This window comes from Gavialis gangeticus, unplaced genomic scaffold (genome assembly GCF_001723915.1).
Source record: "Gavialis gangeticus isolate Ggan-Ray unplaced genomic scaffold, GavGan_comp1, whole genome shotgun sequence".
Taxonomy (NCBI): Eukaryota; Metazoa; Chordata; order Crocodylia; family Gavialidae; genus Gavialis; species Gavialis gangeticus.
The window spans coordinates 7,916,689-7,928,668 of record NW_017728991.1 but is presented as its reverse complement, the minus strand read 5'-3'; the positions used below and the strand labels follow the sequence as shown (position 1 = coordinate 7,928,668).

The 11,980-nt window shown below is 42.9% G+C and overlaps 1 protein-coding gene across 2 annotated transcripts; it reads left to right on the top strand.

Moving 5' to 3' along the window:
* Positions 1-46: 46 nt before the first annotated feature.
* RNF135 (ring finger protein 135) lies at positions 47-9,665 on the top strand. Of its 2 annotated transcripts, none has more exons than XM_019516918.1 (7): positions 47-873; positions 2,501-2,590; positions 3,105-3,335; positions 4,266-4,401; positions 5,582-5,617; positions 6,627-6,728; positions 8,553-9,665. In XM_019516918.1, the coding sequence occupies exons 1-7, from the start codon at positions 622-624 to the stop codon at positions 9,080-9,082; spliced, it is 1,377 nt and encodes a 458-aa protein (XP_019372463.1). In that variant the 5' UTR covers positions 47-621; the 3' UTR covers positions 9,083-9,665. The 2 variants fall into 2 exon arrangements, with proteins under 2 accessions (XP_019372463.1, XP_019372469.1); XM_019516924.1 differs by lacking the exon at positions 47-873 and adding an exon at positions 1,345-2,401 and having other exon boundaries at positions 8,553-9,663.
* Positions 9,666-11,980: the final 2,315 nt, after the last annotated feature.

Genomic DNA, 11,980 nt, shown 5'->3' with positions numbered 1-11,980 from the left:
TTTGCAATAATAGAATTGCTTTATTTTTTTTAGTGTAATCAAAAAAACCTGTGAAAGCTAGGAGCTGGCATTTTCTGAGGGGTCTTTGAGTCTAAAAATGTTGAAATGCATAACTCTATATGATTCTGAGTCCAGCTTCCATTGTAAAGGTTTCTCTTTAAAATGAAACTGAGTGTTTAAGCATGTGACAATTCAATTCAGAAAGAAATGAAAATTCAAACCCAGGCTGTGTGAGACCAGCAAACGGTGGCTTATAGCATGACAGTGAGACAACCACCCAGAGTACTACCATGGGGGGATGCAGGAATCATGAAACAGTGTACGATAGTCTCAACCTGAACCAGATCTTAGACCTGATGCTGGTTCAGATGCTGATCTGAACTTTCTAATTACAGACCACCTATAAGACAAATACTGAATATTGGGAGCGATACAGTGGGTTAAATTATAGGGAAGCAGATGCTCACCAAGGCAGAGTTTCAGTTTGGGAAGTGGTTATTTAGCTGACTCTGATTGGAGAGAGAATTGGAAGGGTCCGCCCTCTCGGTGTTTATTGGTAGACAGTCTTTCAGCAGGGGAAAGGAAACTGAAAGTTCATTTTGTTTCGCTCTGGCGGGGGTCATGGCTGCTGCTAATCTGGTCAAAAATCTCCAGGAAGAAGTGACCTGTTCTCTTTGCCTGGACTACTTTAAAGATCCAGTGATCATTATAAAATGTTCCCACAGCTTTTGCCGAGACTGTATCGGCAAGCACTACAAGGAGGTGGGGACAGATGTCAAGTGCCCACACTGCATGCAGATCTTTCAGTGGAAAGACTTGACGGCGATCAGACAGCTGGCCAACATAGTGGAAATAATCCAGAAGATGGGAAGGGTGAGTTGAAGAACCAGTAAAATGTATTGAAACTCTGGCTGTGATGAGCAAGAAACCAGTGCATCTTGGGAGCAGAATACTCAGGCTGGGCTTCCTCCAGACAGGAAAGCCTGGGAGCACAGGACACATACTCTGCACTGCGTATCTAGATTAATTACTTAAATAATAGTATATAGCTGTGATATAGGCAGGAGGCATTAGGACATGAAATCAGGAAATGAAGGACTTCAGTGTGTTCAGAGTATTACAGGTCTGGGCCATATCTCAGAAAGTACTTTTCTGGGGGATATAAGAAGAGAGCCCATCTCAGTTTGAGCAAGGTAACATTGTTTCCGGATTATTTTTCTATTTGCTGGATGTTGCATTAGTGCTGCAATATTGATGGGTACATCGAGGGGGAATAGGAAGCCGGACCACTTTTCTTTAAAGTGGTATATCTTTTGATGTTGATTGAACTTGAAGGACCACAGTTAGGCAAGTCTGACAGCACAGCCTGTGACATGGGGCTGAGAGCTGCCCTTGGAAGGGAGGGAGCTGAGTGTTGGGGGCAGTTCCTCACAGAGCCCCTGACATCAAACTCTAGGCATCTGGAAAGGCCTTGGGGTCCTTCTATCCTGGACCCTAGAGGTCTTCTTTTGGAGTTGGTTGCCATGAGTTGCTTCCTCCTCCCCACCTGTGTTTACTCACTTGCTTTGCCCCTTTGACCTGGTGATACCTTAGGGAGTGACATCGTGAACAGACACTTTTGCTACTGACAGTAACACAGAACCTGGTGGGAAGCGAGCCCAGCCTGTCTCCCTCAGCTGCTTCTTGCAGCCCCTGAGTGCTGGAAATAATCCCTAAGGGAGTGAAGAGGGCGTTTACTACTTGGGTGGAACTGGGGGACTTTGTAGCCTGTGCTGGAATTCACCCTATCCTGGAAGAGTGGTGCTCTAACTCCTGAAGCCTGTGAAGGCTGTTTGCAGGGTCTAGCACAAGGGTCCTGGGGGTGGTTGGAAGGAGGGAGGCCAGCCAGGGCTGCTCTCTGTGCCCAGGCCTGCTGGACACCCCAGCTGTGTTGGCCCCTCCACCTAGGCCTACGGCCACTGCCTGTAGCTGCAGGGGCATCCAGGTGGGTAAGGCTCCCGGTCCTTTGACCTTCACGTGCTGCTTTCCCCCAGCCTATCTCCTCACTCCTGCCCCCCTCCCCCTACCCCTTACTCTGCTTTCTCATTTCTTTGCTTGCCATTTTCCTTCTCATTTCCTCCTCTTTTTCCTGTTTAACAAATACCTTTCTTTTCTCTTCCTTGCTCGTGTTTCCTGTTTCTCTTCCTTCAACTCTGCCATTCCATTCTTTTGTTTCCTATCTCCCTTTTCACTGTCTTTAATTTCCTTTCTCCCTTTTTTCTCTTTGATATCTGCAGCAAAGCACTTAAACCCCTGCATAACACTAAGCCCAAGAGCTTCCTGTTGGCTTCCTGTGGATTAGACATCTTCTGAAAGTTAATTGCATCTTTAACTGGGTGGAGCAGTGTCCAGGTAGTGGAAGGTACAAAAGAGCCTGGTGTTTTTACCACCTTGTTACCTTAGCCTATGATATTCTTTATAATGGTTGCGTAAACATGCACTGATGTGTTTCCCTTTAAAGGAGACAGAGGAAATGAGTGAGATCTCCAGGCATATTGAAATGGTCAAAGATGCCATCCACAGCCGGGAGAAAGACATGGATGAAATAAATGTACGTATGGATGTTTGTCAGCCTGATATTTGGAGGTAGACATACAGCCTGCTTTATTTAGAATGCAGCAGATATATTTTCCCTTTTCACTCCTACATCTCCTGTGGTTTTCTTTGAGACAAGCTAACACAGCACCGACTGGGATAGCTGTGTTCCTCCAGTGATCTGTATGGGTACGACAAACCCATTCATGTCATTGTCTCGTCCACCTTGTCCAGGGAGTAGCGTATGTTTTTGCACATCTGAGAGCCAGAACGTGTTCTGATAGCAACTAAGAACCACTGGCTTTCAAGGAGGCCAAATCCTATGCTCCCTGTGTACCCCAAATTCCCACTGCAGGCAATACAAGATTTGTGCCAAATATGAATCTTCATCAACTAGTATCTTCTTCACTTTGATAAAAAATAACTGTGCTGGAATGAAGTGGTCAGTTGCCAGAGTGGGTAAAACAAGGCCTTTGATATCCAAGTTCCAAACTTCTTTGTCCTCACTGCCCTGGATCTGCTCCTTTCAGGAAAATCTCTCTCAGATCAAAGGCTTGATTACTGAAGACTTTGGTGCCATGAAAGAGCGTCTTGCCCAGGAAGAGAGAGAGACACTGAGGATCATTGCACAAGAGCAGCAAACAGCCCAGCAAAAAACAGAAGAAATAATTGGCCAGCTCACCAGCGAACTGAACAAGCTCACAGAAATCAAAACCCAGATGGAAAGAGGGGCAAACAACAGCCTGCTGAAGCAGCTGAATGTACGTAGAAATGGGGCTAAATCCTTTGTGGTGCATCGTGCTGTCACGTTCCCTTCAGGTTTCTCAAAGCTGCACTCTTGTTGCACAAGGGTGGCATAAATGCATTGGTATGAATAGGACAGCATTGTCGCGGTCTGAGTAGGATGGAACCATATGGCGTTTCCAGATTTGGCAGCTGGTCTGCACTGTTGCTACCAGTGGTGGGAAATTTAGGAAAAATAAAATGCTAATGCAGACACAGCCAATGAGTGGGTGGAATACAGTAGGAAGACAAACTTGTTTCTCTCATATCTGTTTAAATTAGATCAGTCAAATCTAAGGTTCAGATGAGATCCAATAACATATTTGCTTTCCAGAGGGAGGGCATGCATAGATGGAAAAAAGCAGGAGTCTTATCATGCAGAAAGAGCCCAGATCTCTTAAGAGAGCCCATGACAAAAGCACTTTGCCACTCCTCTTGCAGAGCATATTGGGGAGTGTGTGGAAACAATCCTGTTGATTAAACTGGACCTGGTAATTGCTAGTTGTTAGGAGTGGTGGGAAATAGGAACTCAGTGTCAGATCCTACAATTGGACCTTTATATAGGTAGAGGTCTGTTGCTATATCCAGTCCAAATTAATGTTAAAAACCTCTTGAGTTTCATATGCCTGGAGTTGGAAAAGAAAGTCTAGAGGGAGAGAAATCATGTGTTGAATAGCTGTTTAGTTAAACACATTTTCTCTGACTATATATATCAAACAAATCCCTTTGTGACTTCCACTGGGGACAAAAAGGTATTGTAAGTTCAAAGAAATATCTTTAGAGTATTTTCAGAAGTTTCAGGAACCCTTATCCCTTCTGTGTATCATAAGCTTTATGGAGAGCTCACTAGTGGTTTGCCATCCTGACCTTATGAAGTCACCAGAAATTTTCTCTTCTGTTACTGTTAGTTTGAAGGAGAAATATGCACAGGCTCTTGTGTAACACTCAATGGTGAGAAGATCGTTGCTGTCACAAGTGCTGTAGAACAGTTCAGGAAACAATTGGAATCAATGTTGGAGAGATATCCGAGGCAACTACCATCAGGTAAGCTTGCTTTCGTCATGTTTTCTAGGGTCAGAAAGCAAGGAGTGGGTATAAATTGTCATCTTTCAGAATGGAAAGAATAAACAGTGGGGTCTTGTTGGGATTGGTGCTGTTTAATGTAGTAATATATTTATAAAAGATCTGGGAAGGGGGAGAGGGGTGCATCGTGACACAACCATTCAGAGTGGTAAAGACCAAAGTGGACTTTGAAGACCTACAGAAAGATATTTCAAAATTGAGTGAATGGACAGCAAGATGGCAAGTGAAAATCAGTGCTGATGACTGCAAAGTGATGCAAATGGGAAAGAATTATCCAAAATATACATATATGGTGATGGGGTTCAACATTATGTCCCATCATTGTGGACAGTTTGCTAAAAACAATATCAGCTCAGTGCTTAGCAACCACCCAAAAAGCAAATAAAATATTAGGAACTATTTAGGGAATTGTAAATAAAACAAAATATCATTGTGTCCCTTTATAACTCTATGGTGCATCACACTTTGAATATTGAGCACAGTTTTGGTCTCCGTACTTCAGAAAAAATATAGAAGAATTAGGAAAGGTACAAAGAGGGTTAACATAAATTGACTGGGGCATGGATGGTTTTCATGTGAAGAGGGACTAAATAGGCTAGCAGTTTGATGCCTGAGTAGGGATATGATATAGATTTACAAAATAGTAAATGATGCAGAGAATGTAAGAAGGGATTTATTCTTTATGGTCTCTCAAAATACTAGAACTAGGGGGCAGAAAATTAAACTATTGGGTGGTAGGTTTAAAACGATCAAAGGAAGTTATTTTTCATATATGATTTAATTAACTTGTGGAACTCATTCTAACAAGCTGGTGTGGAGGCTGGTAGTTTTACCCAGTTCCAAAGGGGACTGGGCCAATTCTTGGAGGAAAGTTCCGTCAACAGGCCCTAAACATGGTAGATGGGGGTACAGTCTCTGGATTGGGACTTCCTAAACCTCTGAGTGCTGGAAGCTGCAATAGGAGAGGGGCTGGGGGTGGAAGATTCTGGACATTGTCTGTGCACGCTCCACTTCAGCCTCTACTCTATGCCACTGAGACAGGATACCGAGCTGGATGGACCCTTATAAATGGCATTTCTTATATTCCTATGCTGTGTTCTTATATCTTTCTTTTATTTTGTAATCTCTTGTCTCATTACAGAGTTTGATTCAGCAAAGTACCAAGCAGCTCCCAAAGGTACCGAACACAGTTATCTCCCATTGAAGTCAACCCTTTTTTCTGTCCCTTGTTTGTTAAGATCCTACTGCAATGGGGGAAATTTACACTCAGAGTTGAAGATTTAACTAAAAAAAAATACTTGGCATAAGACAAAAAGACCTGCTTTTTGTTTCTCACTGATTTGTTGGAAACAAATTTTCAGTAGAGTCGTGACACCAAAGGATTAAAACTGAGTGGGCTCAGAGCATATCCTCCATAAAGAATACCTGCAGTCTGCTTCCTCTTTCTGATTGTTTGGGGTTTTTTTGTTCTTTTCCTTTCCAATATGATTCTTGCACTCTGGTTATTTAAATAACCACTCTTGTAAAAATACATGCAGATGCTTAAGTATGAGCATATTAGCTTATGCAACAAGACTATAGAGGATTAATATAAAAGCAAAGTTGTTCCCAAGACATAGTTGCCAAAAAAGCTTTCTCCAGCCCCACACAGATTACTGCTAAGAATGATTCAGCTGTATGGTGAAAGTGCCAAGTGACAGTCTATCAAATATGCATCACGGTATTTCTGCAAATCTGAGAGACAGCCCTATGAGATTTAAGAACTGAATATTAGGAGACTCTGTACTTGGGTAACTAGAGTGAAGGATTATTTAGTGTTTATGAAATACACTGGAAATAAATCACACATTAAAACTATGTCAGGTGGACACCAGAGTGCTGAGCACAGTGTAAGAACCTGTGTAGAACAGCATGGTTAATTTGTATACATAATAGCCCTTATTGCTTCCATGCTCAGATGCCCAATTGGTCCTTTATGCATCTAACAGGTCATTTCGAAGTGCAGTGACCACAGTTGCATGCCTAAAGCCTGAATAACTTAAGTGTAAATGATATACACTTAACTCCATTTCCTCACAGTTACAGACACTAACTGTTGGCAATTGCCTTTGCCTTGTGTTTAGTTTTAAGGATCTGCTATTTGAAGAAGTTCCCTAATATATATATATATTTCCCTTCATGTTTAGTACAACCTGGAGATTTACTTGCTGAGACCAGTGTTGCCTCTTCATGTCCAGAGCCTGCAGACAGTAGTCCAGACCCAATTATTTCAAGTCAGTTTGCTCTGTGTAAGTATGTGAGCCAATATGACAATTCAATAAAAAGGATGTTCCAGATGAAAGGCTTTGGCCCATTCACCAACAACTTTCTAGAACATTTTGAGCAAGTTCCTCAGTTGCTGTGAATCAGTGCAGCTTTACTAGTAGAGGAGATGTGCATGTATAACACAGTTGAGGATCTGGATGTTTGCTTATAATTACCTCATTTAAAGGATAAGAACATTTTACAACACTGTAGCAGCCATTTAATTTGTAGTGTAACCACCATGCAAAATTATTTGTCTAAGAACCAGTCAGTAACATGGGTCTGGTTCTGTTCGGTACCTTCATTTGTGAGTTAGGACTTAGTGTACACTCATTGGCAGATGACACCAAGCTGGGCTGCCCTGTTGACGTGATCTTGGTAAATGGAGGGAAAAAAGGTATGAGATAAAGTGGATGAAATTCACTCGGCAAATGCAAAGGGGTGGAACAACTGACTGCACAAATCCAGAAGTAGGAGTGCCTAGCTAGGCTGCAGTACTGCAGAAAAAGGAGCAGGGAGTTTATGGAGGACTGGAGCTTAGCAGGAGTCAATAGTATAATATTGTTGCCCAAAAATCTTAGTAACATTCTGGGAGGTATTAATGTGCAAGGCACTGGTGAGGCCTTGCCTGGGGTATGATATCCAGTTTGGGCACTGCACTTCAGGGAAAAAGTTGACAAATTAGAAAAAGCGCAGAGAAGACCAACAAAAAATGAGTGAGTTCTCAAAAACATGACACATGAGGCAAGGCTTATTTATTCTGTAGGAAAGAAGACTGAGTGGGAAGTTGATAACAGTCTTTAAGTATAAAAAGGGCTGTTATAAAAATGATGGCAATCAATTGTTCTCCATGTCCATAGGGCACAGGACAAAATGTAATGGGCTGAAATTACAAGGGAAATTTAAGTAATATAGTAGGAAAAACTTTCCAGCTCAGAGGGTGGTTAAGTACAGGAACCAATTACCTAGAAAAGTAGTATCATTTCAGCAATAAGAAGTTTTATAGAGCAGGTTCAACAGACATTTGTGTGGGATGTTTTATATGGGAGAGATCTTGTCTTGAGCCAGATTTTGAACCAATTCACATCACAAGATCCTTTCCAGACTTATATGATTCCAATGAAGCAGTAGTTTTATAGTCTCGGTTGGGCATGGTAACCTTCTTACTTTTTATTCTGTTACACATAATTTGGTTGTAAGATTGCCATTTGGGAACAGGGTCCACCCTGTGTGGTATTAAGTGACCTCAGCTTCCCCTCTTATAGCTGGGTTAGTTGCTTTTTTAACCATGCTGTGTTGGCTGTCACTTCTCAGGCCCGATAAAAACTGTTTTCATTTGAAAGCTTATCTAACCCTATCCCAACTATGCAGTTGTTGCAATAACAGATATCACCCCGAGGCATTTTTGCCTCTTGCCTAATTCCTGGACCATCACGACTACTACATCACTCTAGCACTACCATACTTAGTTTCCACTGGAATTCACAAGCTTAGTCTTTAGGTCAGTACCAAAGGTTTGCTCAGTCTCAGTGGTCACAGTCAATAGGAGTTTGCCTGAGTCAGCACCAGGCTCAGGATCTGGCTCCTACTGTTCGGCTGAAGATTCTTAGCAGTTTGCAAGATTGGGCTCTGGGATGCAATTTGGGTGAAGGATTCTTGTTTGGTGGCCAACTTTCATTTTGATTACCTAATGGGGCACAACTCCAGCAGTGTACAAGAGGCATTTCTGTTTACCAGGTTTCATAAACATTGACTTGACAAGTCTCCCCATTGCCTTTGGATCAGAATATTTTCTTTATCTATTTTAGGGGCAGAAAATGTGACCTTTGATCTTGAAAGAATTCATCACCAGCTAGAGGTCAAGGATGAAAACAGGAAAGTGATTGTGTCTCTTTATCCCCCACGTTACAAAGACTCTCCCAATAGGTTCCGCATTAGCCAGGTCATGTGTTCCCAAAGCTTCTCTTCTGGATTCCATTACTGGGAAATAATTACCAAGGACAGCGCTGGATGGGCCGTCGGAATCGCTGACAGAAAGATTGGTAGTGGGGAGAGACTGGGAAGAACTGAACTTTCCTGGTGTGTGGAATGGACTAATGGACAATTGTCAGCATGGCATAGGAACCAGAAAACCCCACTAAAGGAAGGGAAACCCTTGAGGGTTGGTGTTTTTCTCAATCTATCAGACAAGAACCTGTCATTTTATTCCCTCGCCAAAGAAGAAACATGCTTACATACATTTGAAATCAATATCTTGGAGCCTGTGTACCCTGCCTTCTGGATGTATGGCTTGGATGAAAACGGGTCCTTGAGTATAAATCATATAAAGAAAGAGTAGGCTACAATACCTACGGAAAGGGAAGAATTGGGCTGTAATGCATAGAGTTGCTTTAATGCTGGACATTAACGGGATGTTTTCTTCCACTTTTCTCTGTGTTTGCCTTCCTTGTTCCAGACTGGGCCTGACCTGCTCTGGTTTTGCTAAAGTGACCCTGTCAAACAGTGAGGAGGAAAAGCAGCCCACGCTGACCATTTCTCTTCCTCCAACTGCATGTAGCCAGAGACTTATTTCACAAAGGGCAGAAACAGGCTTAAGCCTAACCTACAGACTGCATCTCACTATGCCAAAGAACAGAGTGTCAATATAGGTACGGCACCACTTCATCCTTTCAAGAGGATTTCTTCCAGAAGGATGCATTTGAACAGGGAAAGCTCAGCAGGAGACAAGACTTTTAATCTCAGCAGGGCAAACTGTTATTAGGAGTAATGTGCTATAACACATTCCCTTCCTACACGCAAAAAAGCCTGAGAAAGGTAGTTTAATCGTGGTCTGAAATCAGGCACGAGACAGGCATGTTAGAGACTGACTGATGGACAGATAAGGTTCTTTGGGTAAATCTGATATCTGTTATTAGACCAATTCAGATAGCTGGAAAAATTCTTCTTTGCAAGCTTTTGGGTGTAAATACCCTTCATCAGGCTGAGGAAGTATCTGCAGTTGACTCTGCTCTTTCTGGATGGAATTAATAGTCAAGAAGCCAGAGGCTGGTATGCATGCAAGAGAGCCAGTCAGTGAAGATGTAAATTGAGGAGTCAGTGGATGAGAGACAGGTTTGGGTAGAGGAATGAATGTAGCTGGTAAATATGGAAAGGTACCTGGGGAGTCAGATGTTAGGCAGGTTATAATGTGTCATAAATCCAATGTCTAGATTTAGTCCATGATTTTTTGTATCCAGTAGGTTGATGAAGTGAAGTTCGTAGGCTCATCTGTGAAAGGTGTTTTGTAAGTTCCCTTTGAGGATTAGAACTGAGAGACTGGAGAGAGAGTGGTTTTCTTGTGAGAAATGTCCCCCTACCAGTATTTGGGTATTTGTGTCTTTGATAGATTTCTGGTGAGCACTTGTTATTTGGTCTCTCCTACGTATTTTCCATCAGGGCATTTGGTGCACTGGACGAGATGTATTACATTTCTGGAGGTGCAGCTGTAAGATCCAGGAATGCTGATGGTTCTGCTGTAGGGTATAGTAATTGTGGGGGTGTTGGATATGTTGGCAGGTTTTACATTTGTTGTCCCAACATGGTCTGGATCCATTCGGTATGGTTTGGGCCATAGGAAGTTTGCTTCTGGTGATGAGGTTGGCGAGGTTTGGTCCTTGTTTGAAGGCTAGGATGGGTGGTTCTGGGAAGATCTCTTTAAGAATGTGGTCTTCTAGTATGGGTTGCAATTGTCTGAGGATTTTCTGTATAGGTTCCAGGGAGGGGTGATATGTCACAACCAGTGGTATGAGATTGATGGGGGTTTTCCTTCTGTACTGCAGCAATTCTTCACATGGTGTCTGGATGGCTCTTTCAAAAGTACAATCTATGTGATGATGTATGTGATGGATGCTTTTTTACTTGCCAATTCTAGGACCTCTGTGCAGGAAAGATGCTGCCTCTCACAAGGTTCTCTTTAAGCACAATTATAAATCCATGAAATAAGTGAAGCTGTTGAGCTGAAAAGGTGCTACTGGTACTGCTGAAGTTTTTAAAGTCGTCCATGTACGTTTTGAAATGTTTTAATTAACATATGCGATGCACATTATTTGGAAGTAACTTTCTTAACTGAAATTTGTATAACGTCATATTAGGCCTTGATCTTCCAAATACTTACTCCCCAACTGAAATTTACTACTTAAGTGTAATGGAGAGAAGAGGACTGAGATCTTTCCTCTGTTACACTCACCTTTATGCTGAGTCTCATGCTTAGAGCCATGTTAAAACATAGCCATGTTCGTTTTTTGTAATTGTTTTCCTGAGAGCATTGCACAGAGTCAAGCTTCAGGTATATTTTATGTAAAAGCCTGAGTGCAGCATTAACAAACAGTTCCCAGTCAGCTTCCAGAAAGAATATCAGGCACGCATCTAATATACACAAATACATTGCAAGTACTGTTTGGAATACTTATGGGCAATTACCTTTAATAAAAACTATTAGTAAATCAAATCGGTGTTTCTTTTACCATCTTCTCCGCTCTTTGTATAGTTAAGCGCAAGGTTTCACCATAACATTTACACTTTGGTACTTCAATACATACGTGCTGTCTGAATTTCAGAGCTGATTTTTCTGCCGTGTAGTGAGGGTATTTGTTGTACGTGCCTGGATTCTTTGGTGGGCGGGAAGAACAAATGACCGCATGGCTGTTCTTTTCCAAGCACGTCACGGTCCAGGAATCTCTCCACCAGCACTGTTTCAGCTGCCGGCATGGCAGCAGGCTCGTCTTTTCTGCGTCTTCTCCGGACGCGTGGAAGCGAGCGCAGCAGTTCTGCCATCACACTGTGCTGTCGCTGCCCCATGTTCAATTAAAGTTGGCTGGAAACCTGTTGCACATTTCCAAGCACTAACTTCATAGCCCCTTTTTTATAGCGGGAGGGTCATTTTTGTCATGCAGTCATGACTTTGCACGTGTGGCTGGGCTATGTTTATTGTGCAGCTTGCCTGTCAATTGTGCAATGCAACGTAACATGCGACAGCGGCCTCAGTGAGCTACAGTGACGGGGCTCACAGGAGACGTTTATCCCTTAGTTTCCCTCCTTAGACTTGAAAGTTCCTCTGCACCAAGCCCAAGCATCCTAGCCCCCCTCTGGCTGTGGCAGGCCCCAACACCCGCGCTAGAGCCGCCGCCGCTCCTCCTGGCCACTAGAGGGCATGTTGGCGCTCGCGCTGCCCGCCTTAACTTGTACCTTCCGCGCCGCC

Bases quoted from the DNA above. Each gene is read 5' to 3' on its own strand.
- RNF135 (XM_019516918.1), top strand. From the start codon at position 622: ATGGCTGCTGCTAATCTGGTCAAAAATCTCCAGGAAGAAGTGACCTGT. The intron at 2,591-3,104 runs GTACGTATGGAT...TGCTCCTTTCAG, and splicing joins AAGACATGGATGAAATAAAT to GAAAATCTCTCTCAGATCAA. The intron at 4,402-5,581 runs GTAAGCTTGCTT...GTCTCATTACAG, and splicing joins TCCGAGGCAACTACCATCAG to AGTTTGATTCAGCAAAGTAC.